Raw genomic sequence first — 24,851 nt, forward strand, 5'->3', positions numbered from 1 at the left:
AGAATAATTATGGACTTGATTTGTTCAACCGCAGGTGAAGTGGGATTGAGGGAGCAGGGGCGCAGAAAGAGCATGTATGCCATTTTTCTTTTTTAGAGTGCAGCCGAGAGGTCTGCTTTCCTGCATTTTAAAAGCCAACTTTAACACAACATAGCCCACTAATAATACTGACACATAGATTGCTGTAAAACATAGGCACTCTTGCACAGTCTGTTAGCAGCGAGGAGGCCCCGGTTGGTGTCCAGCTCTGCTGTAGGCTGCAATAAGATGAGCAATGTGCTGAACCGCGTGAGCCGTGAGGCGATAATTGACACATCCTAAAAATGCAAGTAAAGACTGGGTTATTAATGCTTTTTTCCTGGGGGTGGTTTCAGCGGAACCATTAAGCCTTTAATTGAGAAGGAAGACTGACATTAAAAGCTGTTGCCTTGGTACTGCCGTTACATTCTTTTTGTTATTTAATGAAGATGAGGCTTAGGGTAGATCACTGCATGATTACAGAGCTCACGTGCAGTCACAATACTCGGACGCACTGCTATTTTAGTTTGAGAGATCTCAAAAATAACTCCTTAAGTCCTTTGCCTCCAGGGCTGGAAAAAGTGAGGAGTCTCACTTTGACTGAAGGGCAGGTGAGCAGAGTTCCCACCCCTCCCTGTTTATCCCCCTTGCAATTGCTAGAAAAACAAGGGCTTCTCCCACGCTGGATATAAAGCTGTTGATATGGAAGGTATGACCCGGGTTTCGGTCGAGAGTAAAGATGCCAAAGGCTTGTTACCAGGTTACATCACTGTTGTTGTTGTGAGTGCTTGTGCCAAGTCTTCAGGCATAACAGAGGGAGCATGCTTAGCAATTCCCCTCCCATTTGCCAAGTTACCATCACACTACAGGAAGATTCTTGTCATAATAAGTTGTGTCTCTCTCTCTCTCTCTCTGTCTGTGTCTCTCTCTCTCCACACACCAAAGTCTGGCCAGCATTTAACAATCAGTATTGTAAATATTTATTGTGGTCTGTTTGATTTGTAGTGACGTTTTTAATGCAGCATTCATCTTGTCTACTGTTCTGAGGTAGCATATATGACCGTCCAGTCTTAATGGTTGTCTTTGTGTAGCAGAGCAGGCACATGTTGGAGTGTTACCCGTGATGGATGCATGACTGCTGTAAAAGGGGATTAATCACATACATTGCAGATAAGTGCAAGATATTAATGGTCTAGTACCTATCAATGGTCTTGTGTCTACAAGTGGGATGACAGTAATGCACAGGTATTTGAAGGGAAGTTGTTCTAGGTAGGCAGCTAGGTGTTCTCGGTAGATAATAAAATAGGCTAGCTGTGGTTATGGTTATATAATACTAAACTGTGAATGCATTATTGTCTATTTGTGCCTGAAACTGGCAAATCACAACCTACAGTATACATACAGAAAAAGTCTCTCCTAAAGCTTAGTTCAATATAAATGCATGGTTAACTCGTTGTTTTTCTCGTTGTTTTTCAAAACAGTATTGACCTTGTAGTTAAAAAAAGAGCCTCATTGAGTCCGTTCATTCGCATTCGGAGCTCGACACTCTTTGACTGGCGAGATGGTAGCGCCAGGTAACTTAACTGCTAAAGTAAGTCGTTCAAAACCTTTCTTTTTAGTAAACTCTTTGTACACAACAATAAACAATGTTCTCAATGCCCAAGTTCATGTGTAGAGCCCCTGGTGATACTTCAAACAAAGTTTCATGTTGTGTCGAGCCTTCTTAATGTTTTAAAAATAGTGATTTTGATGCTATCATAGTCGTGCCCCTAGCACTCCCATTTAAAAGACTTTTTTCCTGAAAAATGAAGATACGGTAAATCTTCAATCATCAAGTGGTGCTTCCGTCCTAAATATAATTTTAAACTAAAGTTTAACTTGAGTACATTCACAAAATGATCCTAGGTTGCGTTTTGGCTAGAGTGATGCTTTAAAATAGGCTGTCATTGGTATATCTGAATGACAACAATGGCACCAACAGATCTGCAAAATAATAAATCCTATAGGTTCCAAACCCCTTTACAGCAGAGTCATGACAGCACAGCTATTTTCTAAATAATCAAATTTTAACTTACATATTGCAAGCATACTGTATATTTAAACAAAACCTTGTGCTTAAAACACACAGCCACAAACAAACACACAAGCGTGCAGCAAGATGCATATCGTCAGCAGGTTCACAACTTAAAACACTAGAGAGAAAAAAACGTGTCTTACTTTTTTTTCTGTGCGCATCATTCCTGGGGAAATCAATTCCTTTGACCTGATAACGTTCTCTCTCTGTCATAATGTCACATTTTTGTTGACTATTTGCTGGGATCACCTCGGCCATGTACAGGTAGTGCCGCTATATGTTTAGCGGCTTCAGTGTCACTCTCACTCCCGGTAGCTCCACCGGTCTCTACTGGTCTACAGGCATCACTGGCCGGAAAACTCTTGTTTTTTGGAGCGCTTGCTCCTTTTTGCTATATTTTTTTTATTTTTTTATTTTTGTACAAGTCACAACCAGATGGTTTCTGTCAAATGGTTGTACAGTGTACTGTACAGTTAGTGTTCCGACCTCGTGAGAACTGGGGATGGTGGGCGGGAGACGAGTGGGGCACCAATTGGTCATTTTGATTGACACACATTCCTCACCAATGGACTACAAAAGGCAACAAATTTAGGGCCAAACAAAACCGTTACACTTTTATAAGCCGACATTTGCCTTGCCACAGTGCCGCTCCACCCGTAGCCTAGTCTGCCTATACGCATGCGCCGGCGCCGGTTACAGCCAAGTACACAGCAACCAAGGAAGTCAGTATTGCTTTTTTGTCCTTCAAAACCTTAGCTAAAACTGACAAGAAGTAAATTTGGACCGAATCCATTTCCTTAATCCAAATTTAAACCGTCTGACTAATGACATCATGAAATATTTCAAAAACATGCAACCTTGCGTTTCAATCCAGTGTCTCCAACAAATAAGCATTAGCTTTATCTACTGACTCTGGCAGACTTGTGTCGATTTTGATGGACAAATGTACCATTACAGGTTATTAAAAACAAATGTAACCAACAGATATTCCTTAAGTCAAGTTTCTCTCCATTTTGTGATGGCTCAAAGTAGCAGGGCGTGAGCTTAATCAAAGTAAACTTTAAAACAGTTTTATCAGGAGCCCGGCAACATTGATCCAGCCTTGGAAGAATGAAAAGCAAGAGAACAAATAATATTTGTATCAACGTATTTTAACTGTATCACAAAAGTGTGTGTGGTGTGTATGTGTGGTATGTGTGTGTATATATATATATATATTTACTTTTTTTTTTTTTACATTAAAACAGTAATATTTGTAAAAAAAAAAACTTTATATTTAGGTCTTTTATATTCCTTTCACATGAAATCCCATGCATGCAAAGATGGTAAACCCAGGTCCAACTCTCATTTAGCCATTGTTAACAGACATAAGGCAATACTTAGTCAATGCTGTTTACACACATGGTCAAAAAATGCAGTTCATACATGCCCATGCTAAATGATGTGATGTTGTGTTGTTTTTACATAGACTACACATTGGACTTTGCAGACAGACAGGGATTTACTCAGCTAATCTTTTAAAAGGAATAGATCTCCATTTTGGGAAATACACTTGCGCCATTGCAGCGACCAACCACCAAAACATTGTTACAGAATGTAACTCCTACCACAACCACAAATTTGTACCCTTATATGTCTACTTGTGTTCTGATTGAAAAACAAGCGTGGAGTGGTGAGTAGGCAGCTTTGAACCCTAACCCTAACTTTGGAGAGAGCCAGGCTAGTTGTCCCCCTAGTTCCAGTCTTTATGCTAAGCAAGGCTGATTGCCTCCTGACTCTAAATCCACAGTACATAACACACCAACATTAGAGTGGTACTGTTCTTATCCGGCTCTAGGACAGAAACATAAATGCATTTCCCAAAATATTATTTTGGGAAATACCTTTCTAAAACCTGTTTACCTAAGAGACGAAAAACATACACTTTTTAGTCATGTTTTAAGCATATGTAAGGGAGCATTATGGCTGAGAGCACAAGTAACCACTAATATCTGTTGAGGAGAAAAGCCTTTGTGTTGTCCTTAGTGATTGCTGTAATGAGTGCAGACAGAGTCACAAATGCCCCTTTTCAAAGGTTGAACAGTGTCAGACCTGCTTGAACACTTGTCATAAACAGGGTCATGGACTCATATCAAATAAGCCATGTTGACTCATCCACAATGACAAACATAGATTTCCCCCTCCCCCCATACGTATACCCATTTTCCTATCAAAGTAAGCACTACTTCTGATTTAGTCCTGTCTGTCTCTGCTAGCAGTGGGTCACGCTGTTTTTCCCCTGCACATTCTGGTTCTATACATACTCAGTTTACAGGTAAACTGATGTGTATGCGGTTGGCCAAACACAGTACAAATTAATTTTTGTCAGGTTTATTGACCTTACATTATTAAACAAAAATGGCAGATGAAAACATTAAGTGTGCATGCTGTCTGTTTTGGTTAGGCTTCTTAATATTAACATTTCCTGCGTGGTGTCTTGTCATGTCTTTAATTACTGCTCCCCACTGTGAATGCAGTTCTGCAACCTGATTTGTTTTCTCTTGACTGAGTCTTGGACTGTAGTAAAACCAGTCGTATTTACCTTTTTTTTTTGTTTATTTTACTTAATGTGCCTCTTCTGCTTCAGTTAGTAGTTCCCTCTGTTTAGCAGAATTTTGTGAACCAGAGCAAGGTTGTTAGTGTCATTCATTGGAGGAAGATTGCATGTGACAAGAGTGCAGTGAGCGTATTATTGTATATTGTATATTTTGTGGGTAGTTTATCTTAAATCTTGATGCATGTGGTTTGAAGTAGTTGCTTGTGGGTTTCTAATATGTCGAGTAATTTTAGTTCTTTTGAGGTCTTTGAGGTAAAACTGCTTCCTATTGATTTCTCACAGCTTTAAAACTGAACAACTATAACACAATTTCTGGTATCCTAAAAGTTGAACTTTTGTTGATCGTATTTAATAACATTTTTGAGTAATATTTGCAAAATCATAGAATTAGTCAAGAATATATTACATTCAATTAATAATGATGTTGCAATGTGATCATTCCAGTACAATTACCCACATTCATGAAACATCCATACTTTCTACATGAGAATTAAAATGAAGTAGATGGTTATCTGAAATGTTGAAGATAGTTAAGGGCCATTTATTGTAGTATATTCAATATCACACTTATTACATAAAATATTAATTTCATTGTGGGCGATGCATTGTTAGAGGTACTAAAAAGTAAGTAAGTACATAGATCAATTTTGCAATAGTGGAGATGGGGAACAGCACTAATTTTTATGACTCAGTTACTGACTTGCATCTCCGTACGTATTTCCCTAACATCATAAAGTTGACGTAATCTGCTGTGCTGTGTTGAGTAATCCCTGGTTGTTACGCAGTTTGTTGCCTCATTGGAGATTCTTGAATAAAAGAGGGGGCTGGTACATGTATAATAACCATGCTGTCAGTTTGATTGAACCACTTCAGACTTAGTAGCTGAGACGAAAACACAATCACTGATGCTGTCAGTGCTCTGTTGGCAGCACGGACGTTGAGAAGTCCTGTCAAGAACTTGGTAAATTAAGATGTTTCAAAAGTGCTTTCAATTTCTCGTTCAGAACTAAATCTTCCATTAATCCCTGGAGGATAAAGAAAATGGGAGTGCTGAATAGAGAATGAATTTGACCATCTCCCTCTCAGTCCTCAAATACTCCCAGTGCTCTATTGTTAAAATAAATTAAAGTCGAGAAAGAGAAAAAGAAGTTCTCTCTTTTTGGCGGCGACAGTGACGTAACCCATTTTCCTTGAGCCAGATCTCTCTCTCTCTCCTCTCTCTCTCTCTCTCTCTCTCTCTCTTCTCTCTCTATCTCTCTCTCCTCTCTCTCTCTCTCTCTCTTCTCTCTCTCCCTTCTCCTCTCTCTCTCTCTCTCTCTCTCTCTCTCTCTTCTCTCTCCTCTCTCTTCTCTCTCTCTGTGTGCGGCACAGTCGTAATCTGCACCTGACTCTGAACGTATTCATGCACTAGTCACTTCTGCTCTCTGCCAGGCTGATCCAGCCTTGGTGTCCTTCACACCCCACCTGCTCTGCTCTTCTTCCTGGCATCCTCTTCTCCTCTTTCCGCTTCTTCCCTTCCTGCTACCCCGACCGAGGTAACATATCAAACAGTGCCCCCTGACAAGTGCAACAGCTGAGGCTTGTCCCGCACTTACTGCCCACTGCCTGCGGCTAATGAAGGCAGCAGGGGGGCAGCCTTACTGCCTGCCTGTGATGCGCTTCATCATTCCTGCTACAGCCCAAGGTTCTCTAATTAAGACACTGACTTGGCCTTGCAGATTAGTACACAGATCATTAGTTTAGAGGGTCAATGGCATGCGTACTGTGTAGGGGGTGTGACGTCTTTATCATCCCGGCTCTGTCAGCCACTCGTGGCCACCAGGCTCTGCCTGCCTCTTCCCTTTTGATACCCCCCATTCATACTGAGCGTTTGGTGCAAACATCTACATCGGGAATTTATACAGATCCTTACACTGAGCTGCCAGTTTCCAGGCACCCCTACCTAAGTCTAATAAAACACTCTGTCAGATGAGGGATTATTTAAATCAATGGTCATTTTGAAGGCTGCATAGGGTTACAACTTATTTTTACTATTTATTAATCTTCCATTTTCTTCTGAAGTAATTGAATGATCAGAGTTGCTCAGAGACAGAAGTGATAGCTTCAAATCTCTTGTATTGTCTGACCAGTGGACTGTCCAAAGATATTCAATTTGTAATAATATAAAACAGAGAAAAGCTGCAAGTTTACAGTTCCTACCCTCACCTATGGTCATGAAGGCTGGGTCATGAACGAAAGAACAAGATCCAGGGTACAAGCGGCCGAAGTGGGTTTCCTCAGGAGGGTGGCTGGCGTCTCCCTTAGAGATAGGGTGAGAAGCACAGTCATCCGAGAGGAGCTTGGAGTAGAGCCGCTGCTCCTTCTCGTCGAAAGGAGCCAGTTGAGGTGGTTCGGGCATCTGGTAAGGATGCCTCCTGGGCGCCTCCCTAGGGAGGTGTTCCAGGCACGTCCAGCTGGGAGGAGGCCCCGGGGAAGACCTAGGACTAGGTGGAGAGATTATATCTCCAACCTGGCCTGGGAACGCCTCGGGATCCCCCAGTCGGAGCTGGTTGATGTGGCTCGGGAAAGGGAAGTTTGGGGCCCCCTACTGGAGCTGCTGCCCCCGCGACCCGACACCGGATAAGCGGTCGAAGATGGATGGATGGATAAACTGGAAACAGATTGTTTGGTATTTTTGCTTGAAAAATGATTGAAAAGATTCCTTGACTACTAAAATGACTGTAAATTTATATTCTTTTGATTAATTATTTCAGCTCAATTGTATAGACAAAACTGGTATTGCATCATTGCCAAGGCCTCGTCCACTTCTGGGGGATAGAAAACAGAAGATCCTGTTGACAATAGACCTTCAATGCAACTTGACGTGCATTTCTAACAAGACAATGCAGAAAAGCTGTTGCGTAGCAGGTTACCTGAGGCTTTCAATTCACACTGAGATTTGACGCACATAAGAGACATGAATATTCATTGTCAGTGCGGTAAATCCCTAAATGATGCTGGTGACAGAAAAGCTAACAGTAGTTGCAGTACAGTCACACAGTATAGAAGCATCATAGATGTCTGGAATAAATATCCGGCAACTGTGTTGGTTCATTGATCCACTTGGACAGGGAAAGACGGAAGAGGCATGACGGTGATAAACCTTAATTTATTAAAGTATCACAAACGCTTAGGTTTGGGCAAGGTTGCAATTATCAGATTAACCAAATGTTTGTTTAACAAGAAATAACTATACAAACGTGTTAAAATTCCGATCCCGTGTGGCCAGATAGCTCAGTTGGTAGAGCGGTCGCCTGCGGCCCTTTGCTTCATGTCATTCCCCCCCCTCTCCCCTTTCATATCTTCAGCTGTCTTGTCAAAAATAAAGGCTGAAAATGCCCCAAAAATATCTTTGAAAAAAAGAATTCTGGTCCGAATGCACTTCAAATTGCTTTGAAGTGTAAGCGACGTGACTTTGGCGATGATACAAGGCCCGTCTGGTTTATGGCATTGTATTCAAAATGGTTACGGTAACTCAAATGTACACTAATATTGTATGCCGGTCCTTTGACTGGTACTGCAGATATTCAAATGGATGAGAGATAATAATATTCAAAATCAAATTTGTTTTATGGTTCAGTAGTTTGCTGTTCAAAAAAGAAAATGACTGCCATTTGCAGCTTGTGAGTCACCTTTTATTTCGGTTATAGGGTGGAGATATTTTGTGTTTGATTGGTTTGTCTTGTCAGTGATGAGGAACTGTTCTCCACCATTAGGCTGACTCACCTAGTCAGTTAGCACGTCTGCCCATCTATCAGTCTGCTCATGACTGCAGAGGTTGGAAGAGTTACCTCAAAGCCTTTGGTGTTTTCATCCAGGCCTTTTTTTTTCATTGAATTTATAAATTATTAATAAAGAAAAGTCTAAGTCTAATTAGAACTGTTGTGGGCAACTTGATTTCTGTCAGTTACAGACAGATGTTTAGGAATCAAAACATTTAGAAACTTCTCAAACCACCCCTGAAGCATAACAGTCTTTTTCTGTTGTATGTCAGTATGTTCCAAGCATTTACCATTGTGCCAAAATATAGCTAAATACGTTTTCATTTCGTGCTATCAAAGCTTCAAATCTCAGCCAGAAGTAGCATGTTCAGTGAAAATCAGATTTAAACACGCTGAGCATACAGATGGGCCGTGCAAGATTGGATTATGCTCTTGTAGTGGTATGAGAAGCTTGTTTAGAGCTTTTTTTTTCAATACAAACTTAATAAAAGACATGAATTCAAAGTGACCACAGCTACTACTCTCCATCAATATTGGGTTAGAAAAGCGAGCCTGTGACCGGGAGGTCGTTGGTTCAATACACTTGAGCCTTGAGCATTGAGCTCAAGGCTCAAGGCTCCTTAACCCAGAAACAAAACTGCTCCAGTGAAGCTGCTCAGTTGCCAGCAGATCAGACTGTAGTTGTACTGGGCAGCTTCCAGGTATGAATGTGTAACTGTCAAGGTGACAGGTTCTCGTTGCAAATGAGAATTAGTTCTTAATCGGTTTACCTGGGTAAATAAAAGTAAATTTAAAAATTATTTTGATTCTAAATTGATACAATTTAAGTGGAGTATCAGATGAAAAAGAAAAATGCAAGAACTTAGATTAGAAACTTCCAAATGCAGTGCCTGATGAAACCCAACACTGATTATAGGGGAGGGTTAAGACCAATGCTACACCCCTTTTTAATGATATCCCTCAACTGGATTTTGTCTTTTCCTTCTCAGAGTTTTGTTTGGATGAATGAAGAATGCCTTCATCAGCTGCTGGGCACTAGCTAACCCCCGCTGGGAGTGACCAATTGAAAGGGACAACCACAAACTTGCTTGTGACCATTTGCCCAATTTTGAAATTTCTTACTACTCCTGCTGCATTTCATGTCAACAGCAGATGCCCAAAGAAAGATGTTGTATTTATTCCTCGCCGTCTTTTTTAAATTGTTTATTTATTACAGGAACATTGCGTATTAATATACATTTCTGTCAATATGCCAGAGTTGGCCAGAAGGCTGTTTCATCTTCTGGACTTGTTAATAAAGTCAAATAGATAATTTGAGATGTAAATATATAAAAATATATATTACACAGAATTAACACAACTAGGAGTCAATCTCTTTTTTAGAAATAATATTTAGCAAAAATGTTTAATCTCAAGATACAGTGTTTTAACTTATTTAGTACCCCAGGACTATTTATGCCCAGTCTGACAGCCTGAGTGCGCACTCAAATATACACGCACGCACACACACACACACTTGTGCGAGCATGCTTAGTCAAGAGAAAATCCCTCAACTTGGTGAGGATTTCTCATCTCCAGCCTGTTCTTTTTTTCCCCCTCAGCCAGATTGCAGTGTCATCCTGCTTAGCTTTTTCCCCCTCACAGATCCCTGTGTTCACCTACGTTTGTAACTCTAGGCCTTTCTACTCTGCCCCTCTATTTTAAGATGGGCAGGGCAGTGTGCCGAGAGGGACAGAGAGACAGGTTGTTGTGGGCTGCACTGTGCACAGCCGACACGCACAGGGCTAAGCACGGCTTGCAAGACGACACTGGCTGGCTTGTTTACGGCAGTGGCTCCGTTTGAGGGAGGAAGGGTAGGAGGCAGGCAAGCTGGCAGGCAGGGAAGAAGGGAGAGGGGGTTTACTACCCTCAAGAGAGTCGGAATTCCTCCTGAGCCATTCCCCCATTTGGCTGGCAGTTGTGAAAACAATTGCCTGGCATTTACTCTCTCCCTCTGTGCAGATGGAGTCCCAGCTATGAGTCAGCTTTGAGAACAGCAAGTGGTGGAGAGAGTGGTGGGCTTGTGATCTGCTGCACAGTGAATATATACTTTACAGAGACACGTTTTTTGATGTTGGCCAAACTGTTCAGAAATGCTTCCTCACTTGCATTTCTTTTTGTTCTCAGCAGTATTGCTGATATGCATACATTTTATTTCCAATGTACTCCTGTGCTCCTTGTAAAAAAAATAGCTGACTAACAAAGACATGTCTGTTTCCTGTTTCTCCAGAGTTAACCTACAGAAGACGTCATGCTGATGTCTTGAGCTGAGGGAGACTTCATCCTTAACCTGTCACTCATCCGTGTTAGTTATTCCACACCTGGTCCAGCCTCCACCAGTTACAGAGCACCAACAGCAACCACCACCGACTCCACCTTTTCCCCATCCCCCTCCTGCCCAGCCTGCCGTCACCATGACGTCGGAGCTGGAGAGCAGCCTGACCTCCATGGACTGGCTTCCTCAGCTGACCATGCAGGCAGCCATCCGCAAGGCAGATGCCCAGAATGTACACGGGCCAGGCATGGGCAAGAAGAGTACCCTACTGGATCCTAACACCACATTGGACCAGGAGGAGGTGCAGCAGCACAAAGACGGAAAGCCGCCCTACAGCTACGCCAGCCTCATCACGTTTGCCATCAACAGCTCGCCAAAAAAGAAGATGACACTGAGCGAGATCTACCAGTGGATCTGCGATAACTTTCCCTACTACAGGGAGGCAGGCAGTGGCTGGAAGGTGAGAAAATGAGACATCGGGCCTATGTTTTAAGCCAATATAGAAGACATAAAAGTTTGTTGCCATCATGATAATAGAGTTGTGTTCTGGTTGTAATGGAGATTCTGACTTAAACGGACACTCTGATTTCATGTCAAACCAAATATGACACACTTTTTTAGTGCTTTAGAAAACTGATGTCCTTTTGGTATTTACAGTGGCAGTTACTTATATCAGTTTATTCACTCATGGTAATCATTTTTTGACCTTACATTTTGTAGCAAGCTGTGGATAGCCTTGGTAGAAGAGTTGAGATTGATATTCCTTGACTGAAATCATTGTTTTGTGGTTAGACAAAGTGAAATGCCATTGGTAATCACCATTGTCAATTCTGAGAAAGCTTAGAGAGAAACTACGAGGGCGCCAAATCACACTAAGTCCTCTGACTGAAAAATGGTGCAGCCCTGAGAGAACCATATAAATTGTAAAACCCTGGATTAATATTCAGAGAAGTGGCCCCTATCTATGCGAACACAGACTAAATAGCCCATTCATGGGTGGTATTATTCATTGCAGATGCCTTGATAGGAGAAGGCCATTATGCAGAAGAGAGTCGGTGCCGTGTCATCATCTCAAGGAGCCCATGATATACCGAGATGAAGCTATGCTGATTGCCTTTTAAAGGGCCCAGATGGAAATTGATATTAGAATGAGTTTTCCAATCAGTCGACGTTTATTGGAAATAGAATCTTAGGCACTGCTTTATTGCAGTCAGACAAGATGTATGAAGCCCATTTCCTGGGGCGACAAGAGTGTGTGTGTGTGTGTGTGCGTGCGTGCGTGCGTGTGTGTGTGTGTGTGTGTGTGTGTGTGTGTAAAGCATGTGTTATTATAAATGGATTGATTTTAGCTTTTGTGGCAAAGCCTTTTGTAAGGAAATTAATTGTTTTATTTTGCGACTTGTTTCTTATCCCTTATTTACCTACGTATGTGCTGTCCGTCTGCATGTATTCCTGCATTGAGTTACAGGCATTTTTACTCACTACTGAGGTCAGCTCTGTATTTTGTATACCGCCCACTTTCTTTAGCACAATATTTAACCATTCATTGCACGCTAACGGTTTTCTCTAGACATCAGCACAAGGCAGCAGCAATATTTACTGCTATTGCTTTAAGGTTGTTTAAGTGCTCATATTATGCTTTTTGGCTTTTTCATTTTTATTGTATGTATATATCTTTTTTGTGCATTTTATAGGTCTACAAAGCGAAAAAGCACAAAGTCCACCCCTAAGGGACTTACCATCTCCAACAGAAAACACTATTATATTTGTATTATATATCTTTTTTTGTGCTTATTTTTATTTACTATTATGTTATGGGTTTACAAAAGTGAAAAAGCACAAAGTCCACCCAAAAGGAACTTACCATCAGTTTTCACAAACTGCTCCAAAGCACTATTGTAGTCCAGCTTTTACTTCCATGACAAACGTGCGTCACTTTGTAACACATGTTATAATGCTCTCCTAGCTGCTAGTGTTGCATGGCCTCATACTCGGCTTCTGACTGGGTGTAGCGCTTACCTAGCTACTGCACATGTGCCACTCCCAACAAAGATGGAATAGAAGTGTGAAGCCTCACTCTGTTAGCTAAAACAGAAAGCTTAACACACGGGGTGAAAAGAGGAGCTGCAGCAATGTGCGGTAAAACAAAAATATGGTGTTTTCAAAAAAATAATTAAACCACGTAAACCAATTCTAATATAACTTCTAAATAAAATTATGAACCTGAAAATGAACATAATACGAGCACTTTAACAAATCCAGTTTCAGAGCATTTAGCACTCAGTCTGTATCTCTTAAGATAATTAAAATATGTGAATATTTCTTCATATCCAGAGAGCAGCTTTGAGCTTATGTGGGTTGAAGTGGACTTGGTGAAGTCTTGCACACATCCACAGACTTTATTGCTTGGAAATATGAGGGTGTGACTGACAAGCAGTCATAAATGACTGTAGATAAGACACATTTATTTGACACTTACATGCATACACTTTTTATACATTTTAGAGTGGGTGTCATCAGTGGGAATCTAACTGGTACTCGTGGCAGTGTTTGATCTACTCACCAAGTAACAGTCCCACTATAGATTTTGCAGAGAAGACTTCATGTGGCTAATGTGTGTGGCAGTTTATGTGCCTTTGGTTCTTTTGTTGTTGTGTGGCTTTATCGTGAAATCAGGTGATGATTTCCCATGGTCAGAAAACACGTGTGGATATTGTTATGTAAATTTTGAATTCCGAAAAATTATAAATAGCTCTAAAGATTTGGAAATGTAATTGAATCCTAATTAATAACAGGTTTGTAAAGTATCACAGGAGCTGTTAAAGAAAATGTGACACTTTAGATGTTGCCTACATGCAGCTGCTCTACTGTATTTTTATTGTCTGTCTACACCCTATTTGGTAGCTAATCAGTGATTGAGTTCAATCCTCCTTTAGGATTAACAGACCAGATCAAATTTCCAATATTAAAAGTAAGCGTGCATTTTTGAACAGGGTTGGATCATTAAAGATGATTTCTTTAGATTTACAATATTACTTCTTAAAGCAAAAAGAGATTTTTATGCAAGGTTGTTTTTTGTTCACAGCATTTGTAAAAGTTGCATCATATGTATTACAGTAGTACAGTTGAGAAAATATGGTATGAAGTGGTTGCAGAAAGGTTTTGAATTTAAGGGAGATAATTCATTGCACGTTATTTCACTATAGAACAATCCATTCCGCATCAATACTGCATTTCAGTGAGTCCTGTGAACATAATGCACCAAATGTAATATTTATATCCATTAATACTTATGCAAAAACTCTTGTTTCTTGGATTTATTGAAATTTGGTAGACCGACGGGTCTAAAATCAAAGAACAATTGATCCACAGAGATGAAACCAATAGAAATACATTTTAAGCGTTTCTTTTCAGTGTTGGGTGTAATCTAGATTTGACGTAACTGGAATGATGCCGCGGGGACAAGAGCAAGTTATTGAATTAGTCAGTGTTGGTTACGATTGACGCTCTTCAAGTACTTTCTAGTTTAGTAAAGACTTGCATAGATTTTGCCCTAAATGTGGGCTGCAACTGTAGAAATACCCCTCACATTTAAAAGTGTGAAAAACCACATCACTCTAACCAGGATGCTGTACAGCACAGGAAGCACTAAAAAAGCGGTTTGAAGGTTGTGCTTATAAGCTACAGCCTGCGTCACCGTTCTTTCTCAGTTCTTGTTAATGGGGGTGTTTTCCCTGTCATGTTTTTTTTTCTGAGAATCTAAAAACATGAAATAATGCGTGTAGAGTATTTATAAAATATTTGTATTGCATAAGACATTTGAATGGAATCCAATAGTACTGTTTCCATGCCCGGGGCATTTAAGCTAGCTCCAGTAGCCTCAGGTTTGTTCCTATTTTTATTTATTTTTTTATTTTCTTGCATCACACAATTTTGATTTTCATCTAAGCATGTGCAAAAGTCTTGTCTCCTCGTAAGTTTCTCTCCTAATCCTCAGGGGAGAACTTTGTTTAAGAAATTGTATAATTCGGTAATACTCATACAGTAGTAACATTTCCCTGTTCTGTGACTATTACTAGAGTGTGGTGTGTGTGTGTGGTGTGTGTGTGTGTGTGTGTGTGTGTGTGGGGTGTGTGTGTGTGTGTGTGTGTGTGTGTGTGTGTGTGTGTGTGTGTGGGTGTGTGTGTGTGTGTGTGTGTGTGTGTGTGTGTGTGTGTGTGTGTGTGTGTGTGTGTGTGGTGTGTGTGTGTGTGTGTGTGTGTGTGTGTGTGTGTGTGTGTGTTGTTTAGTTGGACGCAGGCATGCCTGTGTGGGGCGCATGGCGGTCGGATGTAGTCATCGCTCCTCTGTCAGTTGCAGGGATCTGGGACTCAACGCACGCATGCGTCTGTTCTGTACGTAATGCAAGACAAGATGAGACCGGGCTAATCCAAGCACCAGCAATAATCTCAATAGAACTCCATTAGCCTGCGCTTTCACGAGCAGATAATTCATCGAGGTCAAAAAAATGTGAACGCTGCCTTCAAAAGTGCAGAATATGTGCTCGGCATCTATGAGCAAGCAATTAGATGGTGCTTTTCTTAACACCCTCTCCAGCTCTCTGAGATATTTTGATTCATACATTGCAGGTCAGTGTAAGCAGCCTTTTGTATACTGTAGCTTCCGTGTCCTTCTGTTCCTTGTATGGCAAGCGTGGCTTATTGAACATCTGCCAGATTCCTTAAAGTGCTCCGATTTTTCTTATTTTCAGGTTCATAATCGTATTTAGAGGCTATACCAGAATAGGTTTATGTAGTTTAATTTTCAGAAAACACCACATTTGTTGTACTGCACAATGCTGCAGCTCCTCTTTCACCCTGTTTTAGCTTCAGAGTGAGGCATCAAACTTCTGTACCATCCTTGTTGGGAGTCGCACATGCGCAGTAAGTACTGCTCGCTTGTCAGTTGCAGAGCATGAGGGAGTGCCATGCTAGCAGCAAGGCGAGCATTATAACATGTTACCAAGTGACGCACGTTCGTCACTGGAGCAAGTTTGGAGCAGTTTGTGAACAGTGTTTTCCGTTGGAGATGGTAAGTCCCTTTTGGGTGGACTTTGTGCTTTTTCACTTTAACCTATAACGTGCACAAAAAAGATACATAACACAATAAAGGACAGGGAAAAAGCCAGACATTACAGGCAATGTAAAAACGGACCCAGATTCCTCCTCTGAGATTAAAAGGTGAATGGGAACAGTGCTCTCCCACTCCAAAGTCAGAAGAACGCGTCTTTCTTTCCATCATGGGCGCTTCACAAAGATGAGACTTTTGATACTTATAACGTTTGCTGTATTACTTATAACGCATGGTCACTTTCAAGATTTAAGAATCTACTGTATAAGAGAATTCATATTCATTCATAAATTAGGGATTAAACCTCTTTTTATTTTTTTATTAATTCACAGAAAAGATTTTAAAATGTGGATTTTTTTTTGTATGATTAGTAATAGAATGAATGGAATAAGAGCTGAATTTGGTTTTCAAGTCTGTTATCTGTCATATTCTCAAATCTCCCTCTTCATGGATGCTTGCGTGTCAAGACTAGTGAATCAGCTCTCACTTTCGCTACAACTTTGTGGGGCAATTGTTGCATAAATGATTTGCAGACGCGTGGCTTCAAGACACTTCAAAAGGACAGCTGCAGGGGCGGGGGTTCCCCCCTAGTCAACTTCTACGTGGATGTATCATGGTGGGCAATAGCGCAGACCAGTCTGAACAAACCATACTGGTTAAGAGTTTATTAAGGTTAGTGTGAGTTTTGATGTGTCAATTAGTATTGGTCAGTGTTTTAGATGCTAAAGTCTCTGGGGGAGCTAAAAGTGATGGGGAACCAGTGTCAAATTAAGGACCTGAGTCTGCATTATTTGTTGAAAGCATTAAATTATAAGATGTTTTGTGCAGTCTGGTGAGATGTTTTTGATCAAATCAAAATGGACATCATGAGAAGGATACAACAGCATTTTTTAAACTTTTAACATAATAAATAAGCATTATGTGATTTAAACTCAGATTGTAAATTTCCAGAAGATGAATGAAACCCATGTGTAATATATTAAACTAACTTATCAGAAAGGTCATGCAATCAAAGTATTTGTTGCCTAACAGTATATATTACAATAAATACGTTTGAGCAAATATTTTATTAGACGTTAAAGTTCTTTGTTAGCCCTGTAACAATTATTAAATAATTGTCTAATCAAAATAATTATTTTTTTCCCAATATAATTGCCATTTCATTGTTTGACCACAATTAATTGCTAACATTAGCTAAGATTCTAATGGGTATGGCTGTTCAAGTATGGATGGTAATTTTCAGTTTCATGTTCATTTAAGAAAAGAATACACTGTTTTATGATCATAGAGGCGAGGTTTTCTTCATATGCTGTGTACCTGTGTTACCACATTATCTGGGTCACAAGTATAATGATATAACCAAAAGATGTATTCTGGGATTCATTCAATACCTTTTGCGAAAGTAATACATTATTATTTTAAAATTGGACTGTAAGAGACAGATTAATTGCAATTATTTTTGAGACATTTAATTGTATATTAAAATTTTAAATTGTTACAGCTCTATTCTATTTCATATATCTAACTATTGACTTTGAATGGTATCTGCACATACATTCCCTGTATTCACATTTACTACTACATTTAAGCTCTCAAGTGTTGCTACAGTAATACCTTTATACTGGATGGGCTGATTTAAGCAAACAGAGCTCCCTAATGGATCTGCATGGCCCTTCTCTCAGCTGGAGCTGAGTGCAGGCCATCAAAAATAAAAGACCCTGCTCACCTCAGCCAAAGAACGAGTGACAATTTGTGTGATTTTTCTTTTCTGGTATATTTTCTTTTCAAAAACTGGTCAGGAACAGTATTAGGTAGAGACTCCAGATACTCTGAAATGCTGACCCCCCATGCTCATCTCCACTCCCTGTAGGCTCACTTCAGGCAAAGTGTTTAAATTCCCCTCTGCATTTCTTCCAGGTGAAGAATGCCAAAGAAAATGTGGAGCAATTCTCAACCAGTTTAAAAATGCTTGAAATGTTTTCTCTTGAACTTTAACTGTTGAGGAGATTGTTGCTACTGGCATGATTTTATTTACTTTTTTTGTTCCACACCTGTGTACAGAAAAGAAAATTAGCTGGAAAAGAATGTAGGCTATTGTTGATTGCCTAACGAACATTGAATCTCCCACTGCATTTTCACTGAGGCCCATAGCTCTTACATGATCTTGTTAACAGGGAAATATAGTTTTCGTCTGTAAGTCATCCAGTGTGCAGAGATGGGGCACAGAGCTGCCTTCTGCAGGGGCCCTGGACCTGGCTTTGATCTCATTATAAAATGCAAATACACAGTACCCTAAACAGATCAAAGGTTCAACTTCCCATTGGATCTAAGGCTTAATAATAGCAGCCTGGAGCAGTTTTCTATTTTTTAAGAAGCGATTTGGGTAGCTACTCGTCCTCCAGGACATTATTTACTCTGGAGATAATCTTCCTGCTTCTGACTAGTGACTAGCCACAGCTCAGAAAATCCCTGCTCCTGTTGCTTATTTAAATAAGATTGGTCAGGTATGAGAATGTGTGCTTCCTGCCCCTATCTCCCACCTCAAGCTTAGGTTTGTACGGCCTGAAATCTGAAAGTGTAAAATTGCTTCGGTGCTACACCCTCTGATACCTTCATCTACTTTCTAAGCTTGTATCATCATTACACCGTAAAGCAAACATTTAAATGTTAAGCACTTTGCTGATACTGAATTTGTTAGTAGCACATACATATTTAGAGCGCTCCTCTGTTCCTTTTGAAACCAACACATCAACCCCAAGTCCAAAAGGATCCTTTTGATGAAGTTCATACAGTTCTCTTTTTCTGTTCAGCATCAAATGACCCTTGGCTGAGATGCAATATGATGAGGTGATAGAGCAGTATTTTTGTCTCATCCTGGATTGCCTGTTAATTGTAGAGACTGCAAAAGTGGCTGCGTACTGGCCCAGCGCTGACTTTGTCAGGTGGTGGGAGGGGTAGTGATTCACTCGGCAGCCAGTTTGATCATGCTGTGAGGCGAGTTCCCGTGTCAGGAAGCTCCAGCCTGGCCACCCGCCCACCAGCCTCACCTTGCACCCGCCTACCAGCGCCCCACCGCTCACGCTCTGGCCCTTTAGAGTGGGCGGGGAGAGCAGGCTGGCAGGCCTTGGCACAGATACATTTTGGCAGGAGCTGCTGTCCCCACACTCCGCTGAGTGAAGTGCTGACTGCAGTGCAGAACATAAAAGGCCGGAGGCTTCGATCGCTTCCTCTTGTGGCCTGCAGGCCTGTGTAGAGATGTTGGCTTCAATTTCACTTAAACTGTAGCTGTCTTTCTGACAGTCATTGCTATGGCCTCTCAGTTCAACGCCTACATATATGGCTTATGTTATCATTTTAAACAGCCATTAATCCTTAACATCTCCCTCCCATCTGCTCTTTTTGCTCATTGATACAAATACAACAGCGGGTTGTAAATGCATTTGACCATGGTCATCAATAGATTCAGTGAACTTCCTCCTCTGTGATAATGAGATCTGTTAAAGTCGATATGTGACTCACAGGCTGGGGCGCCTCACTTGGGCTCCCATGTTTTTTCTTTTTTTCTAAGAATCCTTTATAATGTAGAAGATACTGGACAATGATGGGCTGTTGACCCCTGTACACATTCTTAGTCACAACTTTAGGCCTTTAGAAAAACACCTAATCAGTATATATTGCTGAGGCAAGCTCTTCAGTTAGCAGTTATGAAGAAATATGAGAGTTAAAGGGAGTAGGATCTTTGTCAGTGTAGACATGTCTGTTGGGTAGCTAGTTCCTCTTGTCCTCTAGTTAGTTATGGCTTGACATTTTTCTCAGTTGGATAGGAGTTTGAATATGAGAACTCCAGAGTAGGTGACTGGCATAAGTGAGACCCATCGAACTCTTTAATAACTGGAAAAGGGGTCAGATCTGTATTTCTAGATCTTTTCCAAAGCTGGCCATTTATGTGGTGACTGAGATCATCACCTCCAGTAAACCGTGCCCTTTCTTTGTCACAGATATGTAGCTTGTAGTGCAGTTGGGCAAGAAAAGCATACCCCGTGTCACAGTTAAAATTATGAACTGGAATTTGTAGCACATTTCAAAACAACTCATAACTGGAAAAATCATTACTAGTTCTTAGATTCTTCAGAGGGGAAGATTAAGGGCCTTGGGGCTCAGAAACTCTCTAGTCATCATTCTGTGGCTATAAAGATTTAGACAAAAATAGCACTTTGTTTTCCCTGTATTTTAACTCAATTTTCCCAGTGAGTGGCCTTTTGCCCTCCATCATTTTTCTACTTGGTTTGCTGTAACCTTTGTGTAAAGCAGTGTATGTACAGTTAGAGCTTAAAATTGCTGAGAATGTCTGTGAATTTCACCCCTTTAAAAGAAATCAGGAATGTTTTCATCCTTTAAAAATCACTTTCTATACTATGTTTATTCTGGTGAAGATTAAAAGCCCAAACTGTAAATTTGACCTAATGACAATGAAGTCAAAGGTGTAGAAATTAAGTTAGATTTTTACATTTCTATATGACATGTAAAAATGTGTCATTTTTTCATCCTCAACGGATTTATAATTATAAAATCAAAACAAATCTGTATTTTTCTTGTTTTTACAATTTAATATTAAATTGCAAATAACTACAATGTGAAAACCAAGTAACCATGTTCATGGTCATAAGTTAGCCAACTTAGCTAACTAGTTTACATGACATCCTCAGGCCGTTAAAAGGGTGCAGTAGACACAAGCTAGGTTGAGCCAACACAGTCTGCAATAAATCTTAATTACCTACACTATTTGCCTTTGAGATAATGAACACTATTTTTCTTTGAAATCTGTCCATGTTATACAGTGACAATGCCTCTCTGTTGTGCTTAAACATGAGAACAATGCTCTTAGTGAACTCTTATCTTGTATTCTGGAAATATTCAACCCGTCCTTGTCTATTATTTTCTTGTATCTGGACACATCACCATGTGTGCTATTTTAGAAGCATATTGTCTTTACAAAAACTTGTAATATTAACCGCTGTTCTCTGTACATATTTGTATGCAGTCTAACACAGTTAGAGTCTCTGGATGCACAAGTCCAGTGATTGGTTAGGGTAAAATCAAATCCTCTCCTCCAGGAAACTGCTAATAAGAAGCCAACGTCAGACTGAATAATGGAGTTGTACCATAACGGCTGTTCAGTCTGTATATCAGTGTACCTTTGTTGACATTGGAATCACAGATGGTGCCTTGTAACACGGCCTCTTGTGTGGCCACTGATTTTTGCAGGAGAGGGGTACACTGATGAATTCTGTGTGCTATAAATAGATCACAGTCCTTGGAATCTGCCTTTAACACTGACTATGCCCTGTTAAATTAATCTAGGCTGGGTTTGACTGGCTACTGCTGCCAGCTTTGCCTGTGTAGAAAATGTAATTTTAGAAAAGTGTTAACATGGTGTGATTTAATTTTACAAATATCTTTTAGTACAAGTCTGATTGATTTGATTTTTTTTTTTTTTTTTTTCTCCTGGTCTTTTTAAAAATATAATTAATAGTATTCATAATTAAGGTAGCCAGCTCTCCCTGAAGAACAGTTGCCTCCTGTGAAGCATGCAGCTAATTTATCTGCCAACACTGTATTGTAGCTCACATGCAGCTTTTCCTTTTGGTAATGAAAGGAAAAGGGGCTGCAGGACTAATTAGCAGAGACTGAAGAAGGATTTAAAAAAAAAAAATAAGTACTGCATCCTGAGACTGTTGATCGGGTCAAAGGTCTGTAGGTTGACTGAGGTGAGTTCTCAACTGAATATCCGCTTACTCCTAATTTCCACCGGTTGTGGAACGGCTGCCGATCCACTTTGGAACGGCGGCGGAGTGATTAGGTTTCCATTAAAGTCAATGTGTGTATTTTCACTGACTGCAGAACGGCTTTGTTCCGACTCCGTCCCAGCTCTGGCGATCCGCAGCCCTCTGGAGCAGATACGCAGAGCTTCTATTTTTGCCGGATGCCTGAGAGCTCCGCAGCAATTCAGCACACGGTGGATAGAGCGTGACAGAAAGTCGAGCACAGAAACAAAGAGAAAGATCTAGTTAATTTTCAAAATAAAATAGGCCGTGCTCACAGCGAATCATATTTCCCTGCACTACACCAAAACATAGCACAGAGTTGTTTCCCCTCTACTCCTCTGAATGGAAACAAACTGTTGTTGGTTTTGTGGTTCTATTCTATATGAATTTGCAAGATCTTGTGGGTCCTCGAGATTTCAGCTGTCAGTCATCAACAAAGCCGGACCTGGTGGTTATTGACGGAAAGCAGCTCCGCAGCCGTTCTTCAACCAGTGGAAACTAGGAGTTAGAGTTACAGACGTGCTGCCTTACATCCAGACTGTAAGCCATTCACGTCTGATATAGATAGAATTTTAAAAGTCATACGCTAGCCCTGATTATTGCCATGCTGATGAAATCTGCATGGCAAGTAATTATCTTGGAAATATGTCTGGCTGATGTTGTTCCATTTCATCTTTGTTTTAATCCACCCTCTCTCTTCTCTGGCAATTATTTAACCCTGTCACCTTCTGTGTCAGCCTCCAGCATCTAATGGCTTCACAGCTCTTCACAATCCCTGCCTTTTTGGAATGAAAGGCGAACAGCCTTGAGTCTCTATACGACTCTGCTGCTCTGCCTACCATTAAATGCTACTTATTGATAAAGATGTCACAATGGCAGAGGATATGTAGGGAAGGGTTATTTATGTCCTCTGCCTTGTCAGTGAAGCGGGATGGCTGTCTCTTATCCCAGAGAGATATTTGATCATCCTGCTGGTGCGTCCTCAGTGGGGTCAGCAGTCTGTGAGAGGGGGACAGTGACACAGCTGTGGAAGCCGAGTGGAACCAGTGATGGATGACATGCCAGAATGGGCCACGCTGCCTTCCCAGGCGCCTGTGTTGACAGGCATGGCTCTCCAACTCTCATTCAGCATCAGTAGGGCTAATCATGGGTCATGCCGGCCACAGATGTGACACGTGAATATCGCTCCTGTAATTGCTCATTTGTCAACGTCACATTCTCTAAGAGCCGATTTCTGCAGCCACATTTTTGAATAAAACTTGCCAAAATGGACAAACATAAAAAAAACTAATTGAAATTGCAATGCATTTCCCACTTTGTCGTCTCATGCAGATTTGCCATTAGGAAGGTCCTCACATTAAATATTACCATTTGCTGTTGTTCAAAGCGGCGATACTCAATTATATTATATAACAGAAAACTGGTCGCAAACGAGTTTGCTATATCAACTTCAAAGGTGATATGTAATTTATAGATTGTTTCCACTGCATCCAAGTGGCCAGACAAATAGGTTTATAGCATGTTTATCTGGTGGTAGTATTTTAGCAAGACATAGGCTAAAATAGATTATGTAGCCAAGGGCCACTTACTTTTTCTACAGATAAATATGAAAGCTACATTCTGTGTTTCTACAAATGCATTGGCTCTTTTCTTGTAGTATGTAAATTGTTTTGTGAGTGTGTGTTTTGTGTGTGCTCACAGTGATTATAATCCGATTCCTGGCTGTAAGCCCTTCAGCCTGTGCTACACCAGCCGCAAGGCCACAGCCTCTCCCCACCAGTTAATTGCATCTGAATTAGTCCATTAATGTGGCCGTGTAGAGGGATGAAGGGGTGCACGGAGGTGTCTGGCCTCTTTTGACCACTGCAATGTATTATTAATGGGTCAGCAAGTCTGGCAGCTCTGCATTAACTTGGCTAATGGACTGTAGGGTGGGTCTGTGATTTTCTTTCAGAAGAAAATCAAATCTAATACATATTACAGAAGAAAAGCTTCTCTTAGTCTTTTTTTTTTTTTTTTTTTTTAAGAGTTTGTTAGTAAGAGCAGAGCAGTGATTTAAAATGAGACGTTGCTTCTTGCCTTTCCTTTGTGGATTTGCTCCATGCTGACAGGTTACTGTGGGGAGTCCAAGGTTACTCTGAGTCATCACCTTGTGTCTGTCATGGACATGTACTGTAATGTACTTTGCTAATGAAAAGCTAAGTATGAGATCAGATTAATACAGATGATGGTAAATGGCTTACCTTTTTTCTGCTTGTGTAGTAGCCGACTGTATTCAAGAACCTGGGGATGACTGAAGTAAATGTAAGAGTGAGATGCATGACAAGAACACAACTGAATGAGAAAATAAAGCCCTTTCTCTAGATGATCTTCAATTTTGCTACTGACAGCCCAACAATTTTGTGTTGCAATTCTGATTCGACATTAAGGCCATATGGTCAAATTTAAATTATTTATTTAAAATGTAATAACTTATAACAACCACTTTTGTCACCAGTCATTTGCTATTAAGCAGTTCCCATGCTGTCTTAAAGTGCAGCTAGTTTCCTTTGTGTCTTTAGCTGTAGACTGTTGTACGTCCTGGTGTTGGAATCCTTTACAGTGAAATACAATCATACCATTTAGCTGTTACAATTTTATCCGTGTTTAAGCCAGCTAAAGTTACTAGCTAACAGCAGGCTAACGTTACCCTAACTTTTTTTTTTCTTTTTTCTCAACCAGGTTTTAATCTTTACACATTTAAATTAATTTGTAACCAATGCATCGTTACATCCCTAGTCACAATTAGTGTCTCAACAGTCAGTTACAATGATTTGACTATGCAAAGATAGAAGGTTAAGGAATGCATGTGACTGTTTTTATTTATTTGCATTCTGATGGTAACATGCGTAGTGAGCAGCAGCATTAGCTTTATAATGTTTGTGTAGACATGCAGAAGAAATATAAGGTCAAAGTGTCTTAGTTTTTCCTCTCCTTAATATATTGTGTTTTTAGTAGGACTTCTGTTCTGTTTTGCATATTGTTCTTCAAACATCACAAATTTATGGTCTAGGTAATAAGATGTGAAATTTGGTTATTGCTACTTAAGCCTACAAAGAGAAGAATATACATGGAAGAAGCACACACAAGGCTTCCTGTGCTGTTACTGAATTTG

At 40.4% G+C, this 24,851-nt stretch overlaps 1 protein-coding gene across 3 annotated transcripts in view; it reads left to right on the plus strand.

Annotated features, from left to right (window-relative positions):
* foxj3 (forkhead box J3) overlaps positions 1 to 24,851 on the plus strand; it is a 76,725-nt gene that overhangs the window by 20,937 nt on the left and 30,937 nt on the right. For all 3 annotated transcript variants that reach the window (XM_032512490.1, XM_032512488.1, XM_032512489.1), the window contains exon 2: positions 10,719 to 11,223. In XM_032512490.1, coding sequence (XP_032368381.1) covers positions 10,903 to 11,223 — 321 coding nt within the window. In that variant the 5' untranslated portion in view covers positions 10,719 to 10,902. The remainder of the gene's footprint in view (positions 1 to 10,718; positions 11,224 to 24,851) is intronic.

The sequence above is a fragment of the Etheostoma spectabile genome, chromosome 4 (assembly GCF_008692095.1).
Source record: "Etheostoma spectabile isolate EspeVRDwgs_2016 chromosome 4, UIUC_Espe_1.0, whole genome shotgun sequence".
NCBI lineage: Eukaryota > Metazoa > Chordata > Actinopteri > Perciformes > Percidae > Etheostoma > Etheostoma spectabile.